Below are 24806 nucleotides of genomic sequence, written 5' to 3'. Positions count from 1 at the left end.
CTGTTTCTCCTTTTACCCTTGTTAAGTGTTTCTTGTATAGAATATAGTCAATGTTTGTAAAGATTTTAGTCAAGCAGTATGTAAGAAATGTTAAGTTTTTTGTACTGGAAACTTGCATTCTCCCAGTAAGGTCATATATTGTACTACGTTGCAAGCCCCTGGAGCAATTTTTTGATTGGTGCTTTTGTGAACAAGAAACAATTAACAAGTGGCTCTATCCCATCTCCCCCCTTTCCCCTATCCCATCTCCCCCCTTTCCCCGTCGCGATATAACCTTGAATGGTTGAAAACGACGTTAAACACCAAATAAAGAAAGAAAGATTCATTACAATAATTAATTTAAATTCAACTGTAGTTGTTTAAAAAAACAAACACGTTCTATATGATTGTAGATATAATACATGTGTATCCTTGTGCCAAATATTATGAATTTCTGATGTATGATGTTGCTGTAAAGCCGTTTTCTAGAAATCCCATTTGACGCTGTAAATGCCAGTTTTCATCGCAACAGCCGTCAATATCCATCCACAATGTTTTCATTCATTTTAATAAGTCACTTCAATAACTACCCAGAAAACTAAGTTATTCCTTGACTGTATTCTTCAAGTTTAAGTTTGGTAATTTTACTGCCGCACATTGCCTTAAATCATAAATAAAGGGTTCCAGTAACATACCTTTCTTCTTTATTGATTATGAACTTTGGAAGATTAGATGTTGGATCTGTTTTTAAAAAATATTTCCTTGATGTGTTGTACTAAGATCAACCGTCTGCTTGGACATATACTAAAGATCCACTACCTGGCTGCTGTCTGCGGAAAATCGATTAATTCATAGAAAAATATGCCTTTCAGGGAAGCAGCTAGCCGGTTGACTGTACATGTGTTTGTGTAGAGGTGTTCTTATTGCATGTTCAAGCCAGGACAGATGGTGACCTGAAACATTTACACATTACATATGTATGCAGGACTGCTACTTTTAAGCTTAGGTGCAAGTGACGAAGTGTGATGATATATTTGTTTGACTGATTATGGGCATTAAAATAAAACTGCAAAAAGAATACTTACACTTGAGATCTGATTTTGTGTGTGTGTGTGTGCGCATGAGGGTGTGTGTGGGCAATTTGACATACTTGCAGAAGAAACAAACAGAGGTAACTGATAAACTGCATTTATTAACACAAAGATGTAAACAAAGTGAGTTCACACATTTCACAAAAGTAAAACAAGGCAGTCTCACATGCATTCACAATATTTAGTACTCGACTCGCATGAATGGCCAAAGATTATAGGCTGAGAATGCAAGTTCTAATTTGGCACATTTGTACAGGCAGCTGCATCCGCTAGACATATATATATATCCATCTTACAATAAAAAAAACTACCGTAGTGGTTAGGACATCTGCCTGAAAATCTAGGTCCTAGGTTCGAATCTCTACAGAGGCATTTAATTTTTCCCCTTGGTTGAAATAAAAAATGCTCAATCCAGAGAGAGCAACCGTAAAGTTACCAGGGTAAAAGTAAAGCGTTGAATGCAGCTATGAAGGTCATGCCAGCAGTGTGGGTCAAGATTCAGGCCGCCTTCTATGCACAGAATTCGGTGTAGGATTCTCAGCTCTATCTTTACAAACACATAATCCCCAATAGTCATACAGTGGAACCCCCCTTTTAAGACCCCCTCCATTTTAAGACCTTGTTTTCTCAGACTTTCTGTTCATAACCTCTGTAAATTTTAAATTTTACCTCCATTTTAAGACCCCCTCCTTTTTAAGACCTGATTTTCTCAGATTTTTGGAGGTCTTAAAGGGGGGTTCCACTGTAGCTGTAAGACATAATTTTGTTTAAAACTCTTATACCTTTTGGGGGAAATAAATTAATAAGAAAAGACATCACCACACTAAGAAGTCAGGGTGCTGACTTTAGCTATGTGACCAAGTGGAAGGATTTTCTTATCCCATGCAAAAAGCCTGATGAAGGTCTGACACAGTGAGGTGAAGTGTTTTAATGAGGCAGAGCAGGCCTTTAAAAAATAAGTTCACCACATCCAAGTGAAAGACACAATCTTGGCAAACTGTATTACAAAAGCAACATTTCAGCACAACATAAGAATGAATTGAACCATCCAGGATGCACCAGAACGACCCAAAAACAGAATCAATGAAAATCTTAAACAAGATAAAGTACTGACTAGGATTCAAAGGAAGAAAAATTCATGGGTTAACACATTTCATGTGCATAATGCAGTTAAAAGATCTAAATTCTAATATTGCAAACAAAGTCTATACATGAACACGCTTTGACCGAAACACACACACATCTCCCAAAGCTAAGCCTGTGTGTAAAATACTGCCTGTGAACAACTTAACTTAAAGCACTCAAACAACATAAAAGTCTAAGATAATATCACTTTATGTAGTAAAAACAAACAAACCGCTGTTTGCTGTAAGAAAATATCTGCATACCAAACACTACCTGTATTTAGTTGAATTGACAACTTACATTTATAAGTCAAAATGTACCCTTTGATCCACATCGCACCACACATTATTTGTGTAGAATGTTATTGTTAATGTGTTACATGTTCATTTCACCACAAAGGCAACAGAAAACCTCTGTAAGTGTCAGCATATTCAGATGGACTATATTAAAGCAGTTCTGGTAGCTCCGTCAGCACATAATGGACTGAATCTGATCATCATCCTCAGCAAAGCCAGGCACTACTCTGCAAGCTGCCTGCACATCATATCTCGGCACCTCACTTCCTGGAAAATACAGAAAATGTATTACTGAGCACATCCAGACTTTGCTGTGCACTGATGGGGATATGTTTTGGGTATCGAGAAGAGGGTGTGGGGTGCGGGAAGGTAGGTAGGAGGTAATACTTGTTCTTCACAAGATCAGTGGGATGGAGAATGGTGGGGGTGATACTGACAGTGACAACTATGAACTAAACTGTAAACCTTATTCTGTAATATTACAGGTGCCATCATTTCTTCCTGTGAAAACCATTTATTTCATGGATATAATAGATATATACTTTCATCATTAAAATTAAAAAGATAATCTTTCATCTTAAAATTAAAAAGACTTCCTCACAAGAACCTTTCTAACGACATGATATCTTGTTATGCTGCTGATGTGAGCGGCTTTTCTGGAATGTGATGGAAAGTTACTATTTTTTTAAATTCAGCATGAGCCTTCATCCCACACACATTCCCTATTTAGCGTTGACACCTTACAGTTTTGTTGAGAAATGTGATGTGAATTCATTCAGAAAATTCTAACTCTGCGCAGGGGCAGTCAGGGTGTTGGATGTAGAAGTAGGTATCCAAGTACACAGGCGGTATTACAATTTACATTGTAACTCTTATTCCATGTAAAAAAAAAAAACCAATAAAAAACCAACTTGCCAGATCTGTGATTGTGAACCAAGGAAAGGACTGACTGTATTTAAAATAATTCCAGTAATGAGTAAATCTTTCATTCTAGCTATTTCATGTTTTACTTTCTTGCATCACAATAGTTCAATGTTCATACAAACAGTATAATGCACTTTATGAGTATAGGGTTGCAACAAACTTTAAGATGGGAAGGAGAGAGAAAATAAAGATATTTGTACCATTATGTATATAAAGTACATCATACCAATTACCATGCACAGTATTACTATGCATCTTCAAATACATGTATGAATAATTTCATCTACAAAGTACTTGTTATTCAATTTACAAAGAACAAAAGACTGCTGAATGATCTACATCAGTACATGTTTATAGCTTCAGACTACCATCACCAATACCCAATGTTACATATATTTTACCATACAGATTTGACAAGCAAAAGCTGTAAGTGGTAAAGAAATGTGTAACTTACTCTTCAGGAGTAGTCTGTAATGTAAAGCACCACGCCAAGTCATCCTGATATCTCTCCAGTACATGTATGCATCCATGTTTAAAGGTAAACTGTTGGAACTGGAAGACAGGAGCTGTATGAATGATGCACATCATCTCTGGTTTCTCGGGAGGCCTGAAAACAACCATAACAATATTATCATAACTATTAACATGTCTTGAAAATGAAATAAGTACTATTTCAACTTCACTATCAGACGATTCAGAGCAAAATCACTCACTAATTCAGTAATTGTTTTGTTTATTCTTTTACAACCATAGTTCATACACTGATACAGCAGCATTTGATTATGTGCATACAGATTAAAGATCAAGCATTTTCTAAACTTGAGTAAAAAAAAGAACAGAACAAGCACACACTCTGTGACTCACACTCACAGTCACATCCAGTTACTCATTAACACACACATACACAACAGATGAATCTTACTCAGTTCTACAAAGGCCACGTTTACTATGGTCATGTCTTGGATTTTAAAAACAATAACTTACCTGCTTGTTGATCCAAACCGATGATTGAAAATCAGTGAGAGTAGTGTAGAACAGTGCGATTCATCGCCAACCTCCCCATTCAAGGCAGACCGTGTCCAAAATCAGCTGTATCATTCACATCCCGATTGAATTCTTTCAGAAGGGCAGTCGGTGTTTCAACTTCTTTGTCGGTATATTTCTCTGGTGGACGTGTTGAACTGCCAAATATTAGATTGTTTTCAATAATATCAGTCACGACGGCCGCCATGTTTTTTGTCATCAATACTATTCATGTACTCCACTAAGGAAGAGCGTTTTATTGTGTCTTAAAACTGACTTCTCGGGAAAGTGATCAATCGAATTTTATGGTCCACAAAACTTGCTTCATATTTTATTTAAGGGCTACTTTTATTTGCCTTTATTTTTATGGCGCACATTTTGTGCCCCACATTTTGTTTTGGCCTTCATTTTGTGGTCCACAAACTGGAAATGTGTCCCACAAATTTGTGGGCTTATTTTTGTGGTCCACAAACTGGAAATGTGCCCCACAAATTTGTGGGCTTATTTGTTGGATTAATGACATCGAATGCCAAGGATAATTTCCCCACCCGTTGTCTGGCTTGCACTGAAATAATGCTTTTCTCGTCACTGCGTGACGTGTTCGCCGCTCAAGTCTCCCCTTTAGTTCAGGCTGTTCGCAAAGCGACCAGCCTCCCACCGCAAAAACTCCCACCGTTAAGAGTGGCTTTTGTTGATTAATTCGCATTTAGGTCTCAGGTAACATTATGAAGTTTTAATACGATCAATCGGACCTGTTATCAAGTTAGTGTATCAACTTTTGAACGAACTGCGCCCAGTAGTTTCCCAGCAATAAGCTGTTAAGTCGAGACAGACACACAGATACACACACAGACACACAATTAAAGTCTGCTGGACTCAAGTACTAGCGTACTCGGGGATAATTATAAAGCTTTCTAGTGAAAATTCCTTACTTACTAAGGTACCCTACGTGATATTCTCGGAACGCTACTCGCTATTTATTAATGAACTCGGAGAAAACGGTGAAATACTGAGAGAGAAAAACAGCAGACGATAGGCATCCAACGAGAACATCAAAATTGCCATTCATGGTACTCACAAGTGATGAACTTTTTTAGAGGAGTAAAAACTTGAAGCCGGGTGAAATCATAGAGAGTGCCATCCTCGTTCCACACGATGATATGTAGACCTTTAGTTCTCTCTTTGGCGAAAGCGTTGACCTGTAAATACGTCAAGACGAATGATACACAGGCCTACATACAGAAGCAACAATAGTGTGGTTAAGTCTGGCTCCGCAAGGGGGAATCAGGCCGTTAACTAAGCCTATTTAGCTGTGTGACTTCCGCGGGGTCAGAGGTTACGTCTCCGGCTAAGGTTTCTACCCATGACTTAAAGTTCCCTAATAGGTCAGACTAAAAAGCACACTAAGTTTGGTTTATTCCAGGTAATGTCCAAGAGCAAGCTATCTACATATTTGCAAATTGTGACCTTCAGACATTTTTTTAAAAAGGGATAAACCACAATTGAAAACAAACTTCTTGCCCTAGGTCTATTTCTACACTTCTTGGGCAATTATCTTCAAAAGCCAAGGCTTGAAGGTTCTATTCAGCTTTAGGCACATAGGGCGTTTAAACTAACACAATACACAGCTAAAGCACACACACACACACACACACACACACACACACACACACACACACACACACACACACAGACACACACACACACACACACACACACACACACACACACACACACACACACACAATCAGAGTGTACGCAGGCACAGCAAGCAGTGATCTTAAGTTAGCAACACACACACATACAAAACACAAATAAACAAATAAACAAACAAACAATCACCTCGTGGTCAGAATGGTCGTAGACAAAGGCGCAGGGATAGTGGCTGATGGGTTTGATGGTCTGGGCTAGCCGAGTCCACGACGTCTTCCGCATTCCGTGAATCTCGAGTGTAGCGTTCTCTCTCGCCAAGATCACCTTCCGGATTTCGTCGTTTTCTTCGTCCAACATGAAAATGTTACTGTTCGAGCGGCCTGTACACAAATTGTATGCTACTCGTAAAAAAGCAGAAACAGGTACGTTTTTGTGTAGATGTTTATGATGAAGCTGTTCATTTTATAAGCATTTGAACTGTAAGAAAGGCGTTTCGTTTTCCTGCTGCAGCTGCAGCCCCTTACTGGAACTGGGTAATGGCCACAAATGGATTATAAGTGCACATGTGTGTGTGTGTGTGTGTGTGTGTGTGTGTGTGTGTGTCTGTGTCTGTGTCTGTGTGTGTCTGTGTGTGTCTGTGCGTGCGTGTGTATGTGTGTCTGTGCGTGCGTGCGTGCGTGCGTGCGTGCGTGCGTGCGTGCGTGCGTGCTTGCAAACGTACGCGCGTGCGTGTGTGTCTGTGCGTGCGTGCGTGTGTGTGCGTGCATCCGTGCCTGCGTGCGTGCTTGCGTACGTGTGTGTGTGTGTGTGTGTGTATAACGTCTCAAATACACATATCCTCCTTGTGACACGTGAGACGTCATACCTGTAAGTTTGATAGCTGCGGACTCTTTGAGGCGACAGGACGCTGACCCCATGTGGAACTCTCCATCCACCAGAACGTACTGGGTGGTCAGCGTTAGTCCGGCCACGTTGCCCCAGATGAGGGCCGCTCCGCTCTCTATGGTCAGTGAGGTCAGTACCACGGGCTGTACGTCCAGTAACACGCGCCGTCCGCTGGGTATGACCACCTGAAGCAGGAGCAGAAACGTTGGTGATGGTCGTACAAAGGTCTACTGGTGATGGTCGTACAAAGGTCTACTGATTGATGGTCGTAAAAAGGTCTACTGGTGATGGTCGTACAAAGGTCTACTGGTGATGGTCGTACAAAGGTCTACTGGTGATGGTCGTACAAAGGTCTACTGCTGATGGTCGTACAAAGGTCTACTGCTGATGGTCGTACAAAGGTCTACTGGTGATGGTCGTACAAAGGTCTACTGCTGATGGTCGTACAAAGGTCTACTGGTGATGGTCGTACAAAGGTCTACTGCTGATGGTCGTACAAAGGTCTACTGGTGATGGTCGTAAAAAGGTCTACTGCTGATGGTCGTACAAAGGTCTACTGCTGATGGTCGTACAAAGGTCCACTGCTGATGGTCGTACAAAGGTCTATTAGTGATGGTCGTACAAAGGTCTCCTGCTGATGGTCGTACAAAGGTCTCCTGCTGATGGTCGTACAAAGGTCTACTGCTAATGGTCGTACAAAGGTCTACTGGTGATGGTCGTACAAAGGTCTACTGCTGATGGTCGTACAAAGGTCTACTGCTGATGATCGAACAAAGGTCTACTTGCTGATGGTCGTACAAAGGTCTACTGCTGATGATCAAACAAAGGTCTACTGCTGATGATCGAACAAAGGTCTACTTGCTGATGGTCGTACAAAGCTCTACTGCTGATGGTCGTACAAAGGTTTTCTGCTGATGGTCGTAGAATTCCCGTGTAAACAACTCGACTCACCGACTCGCATCTGTGGAGGCTTTTACGCGAGGACAGATCTTGCCTCTGCTTGGACACATACCGAACATCCACTGCCTGGATGCTTTTTGTGCACTGTGGGACTTTAAACACATTGTTTTGTTCAAAGCCGCTGTTGTCATGCAACCTGCGACATTAATTCATGAACAAATTCAAATTCTTTACATCCAGCAGATATTGGTTTTTGGTATGTGTCTCAGTGAAGGGACGGTCTTATCTTACGTAAAAGACCCAGGATCTGATATAGTGCGACTGATTCATACTTAGATATTTCGAAAGTGTCTTGGCTCTGTTAACCAACTGTCTTATGGGGGTTTTTTCTCTAAAATTCACTGGATCTCTGAATCTTCTATCTTACAATTGTCTCAAATGCGCTGGCCCTTGGAATCCCCTTTTTTAGGTTTTAAAAGAGCCCAATTATCTTAACGCTGATACTTCACCTGTTCATTTTCTGCTGGCACTGAACCGTTTTGCCAAGAGCTTGCTTCACTCCAGAGCAGTAATCCAGTTTCGTCCCATGGGCAGCTGGTCACCGTAGATACCCACCCCGGGTAGTAGACCAAGACAGCTAGGAGCAGTAACGTGGATGGCAAGCATCTTGATCTGGCACAGGGAAATGGCATCCTGTAGAACAAGCAAGTGAGAATACTCCTGACAATGTCTGGTGTAAATCCCTTGGACGTTCTCAGAAATATGTACACTGATGACAGATTATTTTACATTTTTATCAAACTTTCGATGAAAATTGTCATTTTGCAGGGGCAAAGTGTGTGAACCACATTTTTTAACTTATAAAAACCGACGTAACAATTCTCTGATTACGTATTTCGTTACGCGTCTAGAAAGTGTTTGTTGTGACGCAAACACAAAACCAATTAAATTCGCGCTAATACAGGGTGTCTCACAAAACTTTTAACCCATTCAAACAGCTTTATTTCATGAACCAATCAACATATTTACAAAAACTAAACTGAAATGGAAAGCTGAGATGTTAACAATTCTGAAAAACAACATGCCTACAATGGGATGGTCTGAGGATTATCCTGGTACACAGTGTCCTTCAGATAGCCCCAACGGAGTCCCTAACTGCCGCAACGTTCTCTTTTAACCCATATAACCTTGCCAAATTTTTTTCAATTTTAATGCCTCAGACCATCCCTGAACTAAAACAAGCCATCACCCAGAAGATCAGGGCCATCCCAAACGAAGAATGTGTTCGGGTCATTGACAACTTCGCTCGCCGTGCTCAAATATGCCTCCAGCGCAACGGTGGCTATCTGGAGCATGTTTTATGAACTGCTGTATTACTACTGTGGATGTAGTATTACATTGTAGGCATGTTGTTTTTCAGAATTGTTAACATTTCAGCTTTCCATTTCAGTTTAGGTTTTGTAAATATGTTGATTGGTTCATGAAATAAAGCTGTTTGAATGGGTTAAAAGTTTGATAAAAAGGACATAAAAATACAACATGGTGTTCATCTTCTTTATCAACTGTACAGAGAGGACAGTTTCTTGTCGTTTGGTTTCGTGCGTACCGAAACTTGTGAGCGTTGATTTCGGATACGCCTGCGCGGAAACGAGTAAGAGCAACTCTGTACTTAAATATCTTCGATTAATTCAATGTATTTCTCTTTTTCCAAGCATGTTTTGTAAAAATTATAAATGTCGAAACGTTCACTGCATTCTAAAAAGGAGAACCATTCTTGACAAAAACAATCTTGTAAACGTCTTTTAAACTCTTGTAAGAAACACTTCTCATTCCCAACCATTCCGTACATCCACACAGCAGCAAAACCATTACAACATAAAAGACTGCACATGTGAGACCCAATTTGTGTGGCCCTTCGATGCCAAATTACATAAAGCTTTATATGCAATCTTGGAATATCTTGAATCAGGTTGCTTCAGCAGTGTAAACCAGTATTTCACACATCTGACTGCAGAGTTAATATACAGCGGATGTCTTCCCAATTCACCATACACAATGTTGTTTGGAGTTCGAATTGTCACTTTCAGAAACTTTTTACACGCAAACAGGTGGACCCTTTCCACAGAGTCATACTTTCCATATCCCCATAGCTCTGAACCATACAAGAGCACAGGGGCGATCCGTGCGTCAAACAGTTTTAAAAACACCTTTGCCGAATGGCAGCCAAGTTTGTTCAGTAATCTAACGATTTCGATCACTCCCTTTTTCGCCATGGTTAATAATAATAATAATAATAAATGAGCATTTATATAGCGCAACATCATAATTTTACAATTATGCTCTTTGCGCTTGACTGCACATTTAAAATTTAAAACACAGTTATACAAGCATTTACATCTACATTCATAGTCAACAACGCTTAATTAAAAGCATGTTGTTTAACGATTTTACTGAAAGTCAAGCTTGAGTGAATCTTGCTTAAGGTTTTTCTGTGTATTCACATGACTAACCCCAGCTTAATTAGTTTGGACAACACTTTGGACGAAATTATTGCTGCTGCAGAAACATTTAATTGGCAAGTCTGTGGCAGTCATCGTTTCTCTGACCCCCCCCCCCCCCCTCCCCTGTATACCCACCTTACCGACTCATATCTCCCCGATCATTCTTTTGTTATATTTTGTTTCTCCTTTTTTTTTTTTTTAAATGTATCTTGTCTGTTTACATTTCTAATAAGGGTATGAGCAATTCTCTGACCTTGACATCACGTGAAATAATATTTCCTATCTAGATGTACATATTTATAACCACACTTAATATAAGCTTAGCTTGTTGTGTGGTCACAAATGTCTGTTTCGCATATACCTGCCACCCTGTATTTCTTTAATAAAATCTTGTTTAAAAAAAAAAATTAAAAGCATACACCATCAAACATACATTACAAAAGATTCTTCTGGTTGTCTTTGTTTCTACTGCAATGTTCCAGCTCAGTTGGGTGGAAAGGGTTACACCGAGATATTTAAACGAGTTCACAATCTCAAGACGATCCATTCCGTAGAACCACTTCTCTTTCTGTGCAATGTGCCCGCCCTTTCTAAAAACCATGACCTTAGTCTTTGTCAAGTTCACGTTCAGACACAGTTTATCTGCAGAGCAGCGCAGGACATTAAGCTGGTTTTGTAGGCCTACTACAGTGCTGGATAACAGAGCAATGTCGTCAGCAAAAAGCATTACAAACAGTTCTAACTCAGACGGAGATAATATAAACGTATCCCATGTCTGCCTCGTTGTATGACATCCTGCGCCAGTTCGTTGATCAGAAACGAGAAAATTGTCGGTGAGGCTACACAACCTTGTTTAAGGCCTTGCATACATTCAAAGAAATCAGTGTATTCGTTTCCGCACCGCACGCATGCTTTCACATTTTCATACATGCTCTTTAACACCTTGAACATATTGCCTTGTATGCCTAATCGAAAAAGCACTGACCAGTTAGAACTGTTTGTAATGCTTTTTGCTGACGACATTGCTCTGTTATCCAGCACTGTAGTAGGCCTACAAAACCAGCTTAATGTCCTGCACTTCTACTTAATTTTCTGACCACACAGACAGGCGGTCGTTCAGAACAGACATAAACATTTTGCTCATCGTACTGGTGAGGGAAATTCCTCTGTAATTATCAGGGTTTTCACAGTCTCCTTTTTTTATGTAACGGCACAATAATGGCCTTGGACCACTCTCTTGGGTACACCCCCTTCTCGAGAATGTTGTTGAACAATTTAACTAAAAAAGGTAAAATAAGACTTTCAGACACTTTCAACATTTCATTCAACACACCAACAAACCCTGCCGCTTTACCGTTTTTCAAATTTCTGATTGCTTTACTAATTTCAATTTCAGTTATTTCACTGTCAAGAATTTCGTCACTGATACCTGTATCAGGCAACTGATCGTCTTCGGGTTCACCTTCAACTGTATCGGTGTTTAAAACGTCCTTAAAATGTTCGTACCATGCCTCTTTTGGTACGGAGTTGGAGTGCACCTCTTTTCTATTACATTTCCTTATTTCCTTCCAAAATTCCGTTGGTTTATCAGCAGAGAGCAATAAGTTAAGAACTTGTTTTAACCTGTACTCTGTTCGCTTTGTTCGAAGAAGATCTTTATACTCCTTCCTGACTTCAGCGTACTTTTGCTTTGCTATCTCTTTTTCTTCTTTATCTTCTGTTTTAATTCTTTGGTAACTTCTCAGCAACCGTCTCGCGGATCGCTTCTTTTTCAAACATTCAATATCAAACCATGAGGACGCACTTCTACCTTCAGCGTCACCTCCGACCTTTTTGATCATGCACTTTGCCGACTGTAACATTGCTTTGTTAAAAATCTCCAGCCCCTCGTCCATGTCTGCGCTGATGATGTCGCACGCTTCCTTTAACTTAGCTTTAAAATCGTCTGATTTAACACTTTCAATAAAATCATTCTTTTTTGCATCGTTCCACACAACTTTTGAGACACGTGTTTGTTTAGGGGGCTGGCGCTGATTCACCTTCAACCCAAGCGCAAAGGTCACAGGCATATGCATTGATTGAATTCTGTCGCCAATGGTTAAATCGTGGATGTTATTGGCTAGGTCAACAGAGGCTAAACAATAATCCACCACACTGTTACCACTATGGGAGATATAAGTAAACTTGCACGAGTTTTCCGCATTGCAAATACCATTCAAGATTTTGAGATCAAAGCATACACATAGATCGATAAGCTTTGTACCAAACCCAGTTTAGTGTATAGTCTTCAGTCATTCTACCATGTGAAATCGTGTCATGGTCATGACCTTGCGAGTCTTGATCAAGGAGGTCAAAACTGTTCTGCCTGGTAGTCTAATGTTCTAGAATTAAAATCACCGCACAAGAGCGTGTAGCAATCACTTGTCATTTCTAAAACATCACTTAAACATAGCTCCACTTCATTTAGATGGCACGAGGAGTCTGTCTTTTGGTAATAAGGGCTCCCACATGGTGGCACATACACTGGCACGAACACAATATCTCGATCACCACCACACACATGTTTTGACAGTTTCAAGACTAGCATATGATCATGTGAGGAGTCAACCAATTCAACGTGCTTTGCTATGTTTTTCTTACACACCACGACAATACGCCCTGACCTGCGACCCTGATGTGAGAGCTTGATAGCTGGAGACACAAATTTTACGTACTTTTTAAAGGGTAGGGACAGATCAAAGGAGTCATCAATAAACGTCTCAATAAAACATACAATATCAAACTTTCCAACATAGGCAGAAAAATCTGTATCACCAAGCTGAGAGCCGGCAAGACCTCCCACGTTCCACACCAAGAAAGACACTGCTTTACCTACACTAAATGTATCACTAGCTTGACAGGAACGCTGATCATGAAACCTTCCCCTGTACTCGTCTGATTTTGAACTCATGCTTGTATCAGTGTTTGTCCCCCTTGTGTTGTCTTTACTCTCACGTCTAGCGTTAATACATTCACCACTCATTTGCACGTACCTGTCATCAGTTGTCTGTCCATTAAAACACTGTGCAGAAACTAAAGGTTGGGGCCGGCCGTATCCCTATCTCCACGAAACAGTAGGTCGACCCCTACCTCCGCCCGTCCCTCTGGACGCTGCATGTGACCGTGTTTCACGATCACGAGAAGTTAAATGTCCACTAAAATATCAAAGGGAACACCATTTCTGAACATGGTCCAACCTTACATGGTCCAACCTTACATGGTCCAATCTTACATGGTCCAATAATATATAGACCATGTAAGATTGGACCATGTAAGATTGGACCATGTAAGGTTGGACCATGCAAGATTGGACCATGTAAGATTGGACCATGTAAGATTGGACCATGTAAGGTTGGACCATGTAAGGTTGGACCATGCAAGATTGGACCATGTAAGGTTGGACCATGTAAGATTGGACCATGTAAGATTGGACCATGTAAGGTTGGACCATGTAAGGTTGGACCATGTAAGGTTGGACCATGTAAGATTGGACCATGCGTGACCCAACATGTTTTAAAATCGTCACCACGAGTTTTCGTCACACTCAACAATGGGACATTGCTTAAAGCCTGATAACAAACATCACTATGTTTCTTGGCTCGCTGACTTTTTCTGTTCACTCATCCAAAAGACTGCCATTTTTTTTGACAAAATCATCAGGCTCAAACAGGCGATGCGAAAGTCCCACGCTTTGAAGTAAGTTACTTCAAAGTGTGGGAAAATCCCCCCACACTTTGAAGTAAAAACTGAGTTTACTTCAAAGTGTGGGAAGATCCCCCCACACTTTGAAGTAAAAAATGAGTTTACTTCAAAGTGTGGGGTACATCCCCACACTTTGAAGTAATTTACTTCAAAGTGTGGGATTACTTCAAAGTGTGGTGCAACAGCGCTCGCCTCTCGCAGTCGTTCAGGTCATAGACCATTTGGCCAACTAGCTCTCTCTCCGCTCTTTCTCTCTATTACGAGGTAGCGGCCTCACGCATTTAGGAACGAAGAGAGGTACAGACAAGTCGCGTAAGGCGAAAATACAATATTTAGTCAAGTAGCTGTCGAACTCACAGAATGAAACTGAACGCAATGCAACGCAGCAAGACCGTATACTCGTGGTCCACCGCTCACGGCATAGGCAGTGAAATTGACAAGAAGAGCGGGGTAGTGGTTACGCTATGCTGCATAGCACGCTTTTCTGTACCTCTCTTCGTTTTAACTTTCTGAGCGTGTTTTTAATCCAAACATATCATATCTATATGTTTTTGGAATCAGGAACCGACAAGGAATAAGATGAAAGTGTTTTTAAAACGATTTCGAAAAAAAAATTTTGATAATAATTTTTATATATTTAATTTTCAGAGCTTGTTTTTAATCCGAATATAACATATTTATATGTTTTTGGAATCAGCAAATGATGGAGAATAAGATAAACGTAAATTTGGATCGTTTTATAAATTTTTATTTTTTTTTACAATTTTCAGATTTTTAATGACCAAAGTCATTAATTAATTTTTAAGCCACCAAGCTGAAATGCAATACCGAACCCCGGGCTTCGTCGAAGATTACTTGACCAAAATTTCAACCAATTTGGTTGAAAAATGAGGGCGTGACAGTGCCGCCTCAACTTTCACGAAAAGCCGGATATGACGTCATCAAAGACATTTATCAAAAAAATGAAAAAAACGTTCGGGGATTTCATACCCAGGAACTCTCATGTCAAATTTCATAAAGATCGGTCCAGTAGTTTAGTCTGAATCGCTCTACACACACACACACACACACACACACACACACGCACAGACACACATACACCATACCCTCGTTTCGATTCCCCCTCGATGTTAAAATATTTAGTCAAAACTTGACTAAATATAAAAAGCGTGCTATCCTTCTCAGCGCAACTACTACCCCGCTCTTCTTGGCCTTTCGAAATCAGGGGGATGTCATATCCGGTGTCGATTGTAAACATGGACGAAGTTGCCGAGGTAAGTTCTGAAAATGCTAAAATAAACTCAGCTAAAGTGCATATGGAACATGTTTTTCGATGAGTTTTGTTAAGTTTAGTTTGGAGTTTTGGAAAATCCCGTTCATTGTCACCTCCCATTGTCACAAATAACTGGAGCGTGCTTTTTTTTCACTGTCTTTCAAACCGGACGCTAAGCGCCCCTGTGAAAGTCGAGCGTCGTAACCTCGAAGGGTCACGTGACGACAAATCGGCCTGCCTGATACAGCAGATATTTGAACACTTCCACGTCACACTGAAACACTGAGCCACAGTTTAGTAACGTGATATGTTTTCAATTGTTCGTTCACTTATATTGCTTTCAGATTTAACACACCAAGATGAATGAAACAGTGGCACGGTTTTCGTTGCGAAAATGTGCAATGGCAGTGCTACGCGATCGAAGTGTGTATTATGTACACGCGGTGTTCCTCCGAAAAAGACCGAAGCGACATGTGACGTCAGTCGTTCAGTGGGGCGTTTAGGAATCGCAAATGAACGAGACAGAGACAGAGAGAGAGACAGAGAGAGAGAGAGAGAGAGAGAGAGAGAGAGAGAGAGAGAGAGAGAGAGAGAGAGAGAAATAGACAGAGAGTAAGAGAGACAAAACACAACGCTTCCTACGATTAATCTACTTTCGAATATCAAAAACCAACAGAGAGACAAAAAGAGAGGGAGGGGAAGTATTCAGACAGACAGACAGACCGACAGACAGACAGAATGACAGACAGAGAAACTGGAACTTTAAAACATGTCTGCAGGTAGATACGATTAAAATGTACCCCACAAAATTATTGCGGAATGAACAAAATAAATCAAATGCTGTTTTGCGGAGGTCTTGAGGTTTTTAGCTTTGGGTCTGTGTAGAGACGTCTGTGATAGTTACCAAGTGGAAATGGTCGTCAACCCTGCGCGGAAATATCCCGGTAGATAAAACACTTTTTAAAGGAATTCAAGACTTTTAACAAGATTTAACAAGTGCAAAAAGATACGACATTTTTAGAGCCTCCTTCATTTTACTGTGATATACTAAAATCAATCAATCAATATCAATATGAAGCTTATATAGCGCGTATTCCGTGGGTACAGTTCTAAGCGCTTGTCGAAGAGTTGTCAACACAGGACTAACAAAGAAACTAACATCTTCAGACGGACACGAACCCTATCACACACTAGCAAACCCTGGTAAACAAACAACTGTTTAACAACAATGTACACATCAATAGCTAGGTCCAAACAAAATAATATTAAGCACAAAGAAAACACCTCCCACAGAGCACAGCACAAGAATGTCTTTTGGGGCACAAAATGTACGCAGCGACCACCACATACACTGAAAAAAGAATCGGTCCCGCATGTGATTGGTTGAAGGGACATTAAAATCAAGAACCAACCAACCGACGCGGATAATGACACTTATACAATCAGAGAAGCTGACTGGGCAGAGAAGATAGCGATTTGCCGATCTTTTCACACCTTTTCCATTACTCAACTTAAACCTAACTGTTGGCACAATTAATAGATCTATCTCCATGACATTGTACATAATGAGAGCTTTTTTTTCATAATATAAAAAGTGTTATCGGATTTTACACATTTTTTTTGTATTTTACTAAAAATATGGAAAGAGCACTGATAAAATAAAATCGACATGGTCACAAGAATGCAAACACTGCCAACACTTTTAAAAAAAGATCGAGGTGTTTGTCATTTCTCTTATATTAAAAGTTCTTACCTGGGTGAGAGAGCTTCTGAGCAGCTACTGTGGACTGTAGATGGTTGGTAGAAGTGACTTGGTGATCAGGACTGGATGTGCATCTTCTTTTATACTAAAATGTGTGCCATTTAGTGTATTGCTTAATGAGTGCATGTGTGTGTGTGTGTGTGTGTGTGTGTGTGTGTGTGTGTGTGTGTGTGTGTGCGTGTGTGTTTTAAAGTGCGTCATCAATTGATGTTGGGACCTTAGGCAATGCATCTTACGAACGCTTCTCTGCAAGTCTTTTAAATGTTACAATAGCAATGCAATCAATCAACATTTGATAAGTGCTAACGACGAAATTGATAATAAAAGTCATAGTATAATATGTAAGTGTATGCACGACTCGACGCAAAATGCAAAGATTGGGCGGGGGGGGGGGGGGTTGGGGTGGGGGGGGGGTGAGAGTTGTGGGATTAGAGGGGGGAAGGGGGATGTTGTTGGCTATTGCTAACACAGTCTCTCGCCTAAACATCAATACTGATTTCGTTCTGACACTATAGGCACTTCACACTTTACGTACTCTTTCCAAGTGCTAGCTTCCGCGGAGTTTCTACGTTACCCAAACAAAACACACACTGTTTTTCAGGTAATAAAGTGGCGTCGTGTGTTAAAGTTCCCTCGTCTATCCTACTCTGTTCTCATTGACTTCTTTTCTCTTCTTTTAATCTACTAGATTCATATAAATATATTTATCCAGGTTGAGCAGCACTTTTAATGAGATAGGACCCCGATTGACCAAACGAAATCGAATTTGCCAATGTGTGTACTTTTTACATTTAGTCAAGTTTTGACTAAATGTTTTAACATAGAGGGGGAATCGAGACGAGGGTCGTGGTGTATGTGTGTGTGTGTGTGTGTGTGTGTGTGTGTGTGTGTGTGTGTGTGTGTGTGTGTGTGTGTGTCTGTCTGTCTGTCTGTCTGTGCGTGTGTGTGTGTAGAGCGATTCAGAGTAAACTACTGGACTGATCTTTATGACATTTTACAAGAACGTTTCTGAGTATGATATCCCCAGACATTTTTTAATTTTTTGGATAAACGTCTTTGATGACGTCATATCCGGCTTTTTGTAAAAGTTGAGGCGGCACTGTCACACCCTCATTTTTCAATAAAACTGATTAAAATTTTGGCCAAGCAATCTTCGACGAAGGCCGGACTTTGGTATTGCATTTCAGCTTGAAGGCTTAAAAATTAATTAATGACTTCGGTCATTAAAAATCCGAAAATTGTAATTAAAATAATTTTTGTATAAAACGATCCAAAATTACGTTCATCTTATTTTTCATCATTTTCTGATTCCAAAAACATATAGATATGTTATATTCGGATAAAAAAAAAACAAGCTGTGAAAATTAAAAATATAAAAATTATGATCAAAATTAGATTTCCGAAATCGATTTAAAAACAATTTCATCTTATTCCTGGTCGGTTCCTGATTCCATAAACATATGTTTGGATTAAAAACACGCTCAGAAAGTTAAAGCGAAGAGAGGTACAGAAAAGCGTGCTATGCAGCACAGCGCAACCGCTACCGCGCTAAACAGGCTCGTCAATTTCACTGCCTTTTGTACGAGCGGCGGACTATACGGTCATTGTGAAAAAAAATTTGCGTTCAGTTTCATTCTGTGAGTTCCACAGCTTGACTAATTGTAGTAATTTCGCCTTACGCGACTTGCTTTTACATTTAGTCAAGTTTTGACTAAATGTTTTAACATAGAGGGGGAATCGAGACGAGGGTTGTGGTGTATGTGTGTGTGTGTGTGTGTGTGTGTGTGTGTGTGTGTGTGTGTGTGTCTGTCTGTCTGTCTGTCTGTCTGTCTGTGCGTGTGTGTGTGGAGCGATTCACACTAAACTGCTTGACCGATCTTTATGAAATTTGACATGACAGTTCCTGGGAATGATATCCCCGGACGTTTTTTTCATTTTTTCGATAAATGTCTTTGATGACGTCATATCCGGCTTTTTGTAAAAGTTGAGGCGGCACTGTCACACCCTCAATTTTCAATCAAATTGATTGAAATTTTGGCCAAGCAATCTTCAACAAAGGCCGGACGTCGGTATTGCATTTCAGCTTGGTGGCTTAAAAATTAATTAATGACTTTGGTCGTTAAAAATCTGAAAATTGTAAAATAAAAATATAAAAAAATTATAAAACGATCCAAATTTACGTTCATCTTATTCTACATCATTTCCTCATTCCAAAAACATATAACTATGCTATATATGGATTAAAAACAAGCTCTGAAAATTAAAAATATAAAAATTATTATCAAAATTAAATTTTTGAAATCAATTTAAAAACACTTTCATCTTCATCCTTGTCGGTTCCTGATTCCAAAAACATATAGATATGATATGTTTGGATTAAAAACACGCTTAGAAAGTTAAAACGAAGAGAGGTACAGAAAAGCGTGCTATCCTTCTCAGCGCAACTACTACCCCGCTCTTCTTGTCAATTTCACTGCCTTTGCCACGAGCGGTGGACTGACGATGCTACGAGTATACGGTCTTGCTGAAAAATTGCAGTGCGTTCAGTTTCATTCTGTGAGTTCGACAGCTTGACTAAATGTTGTATTTTCGCCTTACGCGACTTGTTTCTTTTCTCAAAGTGTATGGAAACAATTGTGAAATTTACTGGACAGACTTTGTGGTGCAGACTTTTTGATAATATGACATGTCAAGAATCATATAAACGAGGGTTTGGTAATTGGATGGGGTATCGCTGATCAATTACAACCACAGAACCTATTCTTTCGAAGTTATATATAAATCCCTGGTTTGCGTGTGTAGTAATCATATGGTTTCTTTTTACATTTAGTCAAGTTTTGACTAAATGTTTTAACATTGAGGGGGGAATCGAGACAAGGGTCGTGGTGTGTGTGTGTGTGTGTGTGTGTGTGTGTGTGTGTGTGTGTGTGTGTGTGTGTGTGTGTGTGTGTGTGTGTGTGTGTGTGTGTGTGTGTGTGTAGATACAATACAATACAATACAATACAATAACTTTATTAATCTCTAAAAGCGATTCAGAGTAAACTACTGGACCGATCTTTATGAAATTTTACATGAAAGTTCCTGGGTATGGTATCCCCAGACCTTGTTTTTATTTTTTTTGATAAATGTCTTTGATGACGTCATATCCGGCATTTTGTAAAAGTTGAGGCGGCACTGTCACACCCTCATTTTTCAATAAAATTGATTACAATTTTGGCCAAGCAATCTTCGACGAAGGCCGGACTTTGGTATTGCATTTCAGCTTGGAGGCTTAAAAATTAATTGATGACTTTGGTCATTACAAATCTGAAAATTGTAATTAAAATTATTTTTCTATAAAATGATCCAAAATTACGTTCATCTTATTTTTCATTATTTTCTGATTCCAAAAACATATAGATATGTTATATTCGGATTAAAAAGAAGCTGTGAAAATTAAAAATATAAAAATTATGATCAAAATTAAATTTCCGAAATCGATTTAAAAACAATTTCATCTTATTTCTGGTCGGTTCCTGATTCCAAAAACATATAGATATGATATGTTTGGATTAAAAACACGCTCAGAAAGTTAAAGGGAAGAGAGGTACAGAAAAGCGTGCTATGCAGCACAGCGAAACCACTACCGCACTAAACAGGCTCGTCAATTTCACTGCCTTTTGTACGAGCGGCGGACTACGGTCATTGTGAAAAAATGCAGTGCGTTCAGTTTCATTCTGTGAGTTCCACAGCTTGACTAAATGTAGTAATTTCGCCTTACGCGACTTGTTTTTTCTCTTCTAAAAGTGTATAGAAACAATTATGAAATTTACCGGACAGACTTTGTGGTGCAGACTTTTTATTATTCCCCCCTCTGCTTCTTTACCTCTGTAAACTTGTAGAGCTAGTTATTTTTCGATAATGACCCAGCAACCAAACAAATAACGAGCCAGCAACAGCCTGAATCCTCGATAGTGCAATGGGTTGAGAAGCTATTCTGTTTCGGTACTACTTTTGCGACTGAAAAGTTCCGAACGCTCTATACGTACCAAGTATACATCTCTGGAGCAAACAATACAAACATACCGCATTTAAATTAACAACTACAGGCCTGAACACATGAATCTCCATATAAAATCCATGAGTTCGGTTGTTTTCTGAATCTAGATCTGCCGTGCACAAACGTTCATCACAAGCAAATTCCCAAGGCAAGTAACTCATACTTTGTCTAGCGACAAGAGTCCAGTTCCCCTTCTTTTCACTCAGTTTCTTCGACAACACTGACTGCAATTCCACGGTCAGTTTTCAACACTATTTCATTTTATAAACAGATCACACGCAACCAAATGCACACATCTCATCAATTTAAACAACATAAAGCGGTTTCATACACTATTTTCCCCAGAAAACTGAACTCATACAGTAATTAACGTTGGAACACGGGTGCAAAAGTTCGTCTGCTATTCCCATTTGACGAAAGAACATTATCCTAAGCGATACTAAAACATAAACAGAACACACAATATCTGCCTTTACCGCCACAGCAGAATAACAGCATATCTGTGTACTTGATTTTAGTCCAAAACAGGGAAACTGACAAGAAGTGTTAACAGAATGGAATGATTTGCACGGAACTATACAACCGCGCATTAATCGATCGCCTGCGCAGGTTGACTGGTTGAGTGATTCGGATTCGATCAAACTTTCGCACAAAAACTCCTGTTTTCTTTGTGTGATGGGGTGGAAGGAAGAGGATAAAATTTGATTGTAGCCTCTTGGTGTAGTAGTTGGATGAATGTAGTCACCTAGTAGAAGTAAACCCCGAAGTTCAGGAGTACACCATGTGGGTGCCTCTTTAGTGTCTTGCACTGAACGAACATCACTTGCTCTCGTAATGGACTTTCACTCACATGTAGAGAATGATAGACAAGAGTTCACTGGCACAGACCGACGAATCACTTGATGCAACATGAAACTCTGGAAAACCATGTCTGTCGATTCACATTTCTCTTTATTTTCTATTCTTCTCTTCTCCTCACCAATCCAGCTCCCAGCCCGAAGACCGGGAGGCCACACCAATAGTACAATGCAATCTACATCAGTATGTCCCCATGATAACAAAGTACAAAACGAGTACGTCCTCTCTCTCCGAGATAGTTCTCCGTTCTCTTCCAAAATCTCAAATGCTATCATGTAAATGGGGATGGGTGGCGTCAAAAGCCACCAATCAAGAGTTAGCTAACAAAACTGACATCATTTCTCATTGGTCAGTAAAGACAAGGAAAGGGGGGGGGGTAAGAGACTAAAACCTCCAAGCCACCTGGCATCTTCTATGATCTACCCTGTCAAAAGAAATGACACCCACTTGACAAAACGCCGAGTCCAACTCGGGTCGACAGGCTGTCGGCAAATTGCATAACGACTACCTGGGGCCCAAGGTACCCCGGCGTCTCTCTGGGAGGGCGGCTTGACGTCAAAGGAAAACATATTACGTTCCCTAGTGGACACAGCCGACTGAGCGAGTTTACGACCTCCAGGTGTCTGAGCATATACAAATTTAACTTACACAAGACAGGAATGACATAAAATCATTATAACGAATTAGTAGCCAGTTTAGCACTTGGCTACATCTCCCCCAAGCTTTTAACAATCAGCGTCCGCGCTGATTAAACAACGGATAATAAATAAGGTCGACGTCACTACAGTGGAAAGACCTAAGGTCGACGTTGAGTTAAAGCGGGACAAACGAAAGTCTATGAAGTGCGATATGCAAGACAACTTAGATCAATCAAAACCACTTGAGTTAAAGAAGAGAGGGAGGTAAAGGCTGTGTTTAAGACGTATTTTAGGTGAAAAACGTAACAGTTACAAAATGGACAGATTCACTAATGAATGACGTAGTTACCTGACACTGTTAAAATGATACACATACCGTGTAGACTACATTGGGTGTGCACGTTAAAGATCCCACGATTGACAAAAGGGTCTTTCCTGGCAAAATTGCTTAGGCACAGTTAATAATTGTCTACCATACCCGTGTGACTTGGAATAAGGCCGTGAAAGGTAAATATGCGCCGACATGGCTGCAATCTACTGGCCGTATAAAATTTCATCTCACACGGCATCACTGCAGCCTAGCTCCAGTCACCAATTCTTGTCCCAAATAGAAATAGTTTCTGAGAGGACGTAAACTCCCCCCTTCTAGTTCATCACTGCAGAGCGCCTAGAACTGTACCCACGGAATATGCGCGATATAAGCCTCATTGATTGATTGATTGATTGATCATGTACAATACACCTGACACAATGCAATGACATCCAACATTACAAATGATCTGTACCAAGCCTATCTAAAGGTAACAAGGTAAATCATAACTTAGTTTACGCTTAAGAGAGCAATTAAGAAAGTGATGATACAGGGCCTTATTTGAAGGTCAGCAAGTATTCACTAAATTACTTTCAACTCTAGGTGGCAATTACCATCAGATTTGTAGTATCTGCTTGTGCCAAAAAAAATCTTTCAATAAGCGCAAACATCCGCCAACACATTCCACTCAAAGCATCATGACAAATAATCGCAACAATCAATATCAATCATACCAATACAAGAAACATGGCATAGCATACATGAAAATGAACATTATCAAACATCAACAAATTAAACGGCAACAAAACACCCGGCAGTAAACACACCTGCGAGTCTCTTCGTGGACGCAACACTTGCGTCACTTCACTGCCGCAAACACCGAGGAAAGTCTTATGTAATACCACATGGCTAACGTCACCAGCCCAAGTCTGTATCCGTCAAGTCCGATATGACGTGTCACACTAGCTAAGAATGGGATTGCACGCGCTACAGCCACTCGAGTACAGTATATACACTGGCTGAGTCCTGTAGGCTCTCTACACCGTCATACACAGTCCGTTGAATAAGGGCTATAGTCACACTCACCAAATGGGCACCACACAGTTCCATCAAGGTCACACAACCGCAAAATAACACTTCGTCGATATTACGAGATAATCACTAAGATGAAATAACGTAGGTAACACTTCGGAATCAGGAAACAGCACACGGGTAAACAAACAGGAATCGCCGATGCAAAACAGGTTGAAGACAGGCATGGTCCGCAGGAACAGGTAGAAGCAGACTATGTTGACCATGGTTGAATATCTTCCAGGCAGACGTCAGGATTCCGGTGTCGGTCGCACCAGCAAGATTTACCGTACTCCATGATGAAAAACGAGTCACAAGAAAAGTCCATTCTGTGCAAAACACGATCTTTGCTCGCAGCGCCATTTGTGATGGGGTGGAAGGAAGAGGATAATAATTTGATTGTAGCCTCTTGGTGTAGTAGTTGGGTGAATGTAGTCACCTAGTAGAAGTAAACCCCGAAGTTCAGGAGTACACCATGTGGGTGCCTCTTTAGTGTCTTGCACTGAACGAACATCACTTGCTCTCGTAATGGACTTTCACTCACATGTAGAGAATGATAGACAAGAGTTCACTGGCACAGACCGACGAATCACTTGATGCAACATGAAACTCTGGAAAACCATGTCTGTCGATTCACATTTCTCTTTATTTTCTATTCTTCTCTTCTCCTCACCAATCCAGCTCCCAGCCCGAAGACCGGGAGGCCACACCAATAGTACAATGCAATCTACATCAG

At 40.3% G+C, this 24806-nt stretch overlaps 3 protein-coding genes and 1 long non-coding RNA gene across 6 annotated transcripts in view; all 4 read right to left on the bottom strand.

The window, feature by feature from the left end:
- Positions 1-24806, bottom strand: part of LOC138970714 (uncharacterized) — a 302337-nt gene that overhangs the window by 66562 nt on the left and 210969 nt on the right. The window lies entirely within an intron of this gene.
- LOC138970709 (uncharacterized) overlaps positions 1-24806 on the bottom strand; it is a 383958-nt gene that overhangs the window by 238511 nt on the left and 120641 nt on the right. The window lies entirely within an intron of this gene.
- Positions 1-24806, bottom strand: part of LOC138970704 (cell surface hyaluronidase-like) — a 204843-nt gene that overhangs the window by 69779 nt on the left and 110258 nt on the right. For all 3 annotated transcript variants that reach the window (XM_070343187.1, XM_070343186.1, XM_070343188.1), the window contains exons 2-5: positions 8386-8569; positions 6957-7161; positions 6281-6471; positions 5517-5637 (exon numbers count right to left, since the gene is read on the bottom strand). In XM_070343187.1, the coding sequence (XP_070199288.1) occupies positions 5517-5637; positions 6281-6471; positions 6957-7161; positions 8386-8569 (701 nt within the window). The remainder of the gene's footprint in view (positions 1-5516; positions 5638-6280; positions 6472-6956; positions 7162-8385; positions 8570-24806) is intronic.
- Positions 1152-4698, bottom strand: LOC138970700 (uncharacterized). Its single transcript, XR_011457048.1, has 3 exons — positions 4400-4698; positions 3870-4022; positions 1152-2758 (listed from the first exon to the last, which is right to left on the bottom strand). It is a non-coding gene; the product is annotated as an uncharacterized lncRNA (long non-coding RNA).

Source organism: Littorina saxatilis, linkage group LG7 (assembly GCF_037325665.1).
Source record: "Littorina saxatilis isolate snail1 linkage group LG7, US_GU_Lsax_2.0, whole genome shotgun sequence".
Taxonomy (NCBI): Eukaryota; Metazoa; Mollusca; class Gastropoda; order Littorinimorpha; family Littorinidae; genus Littorina; species Littorina saxatilis.
The sequence above is the reverse complement of the archived record's forward strand: the minus strand, read 5'-3'. Positions and strand labels throughout refer to the sequence as shown.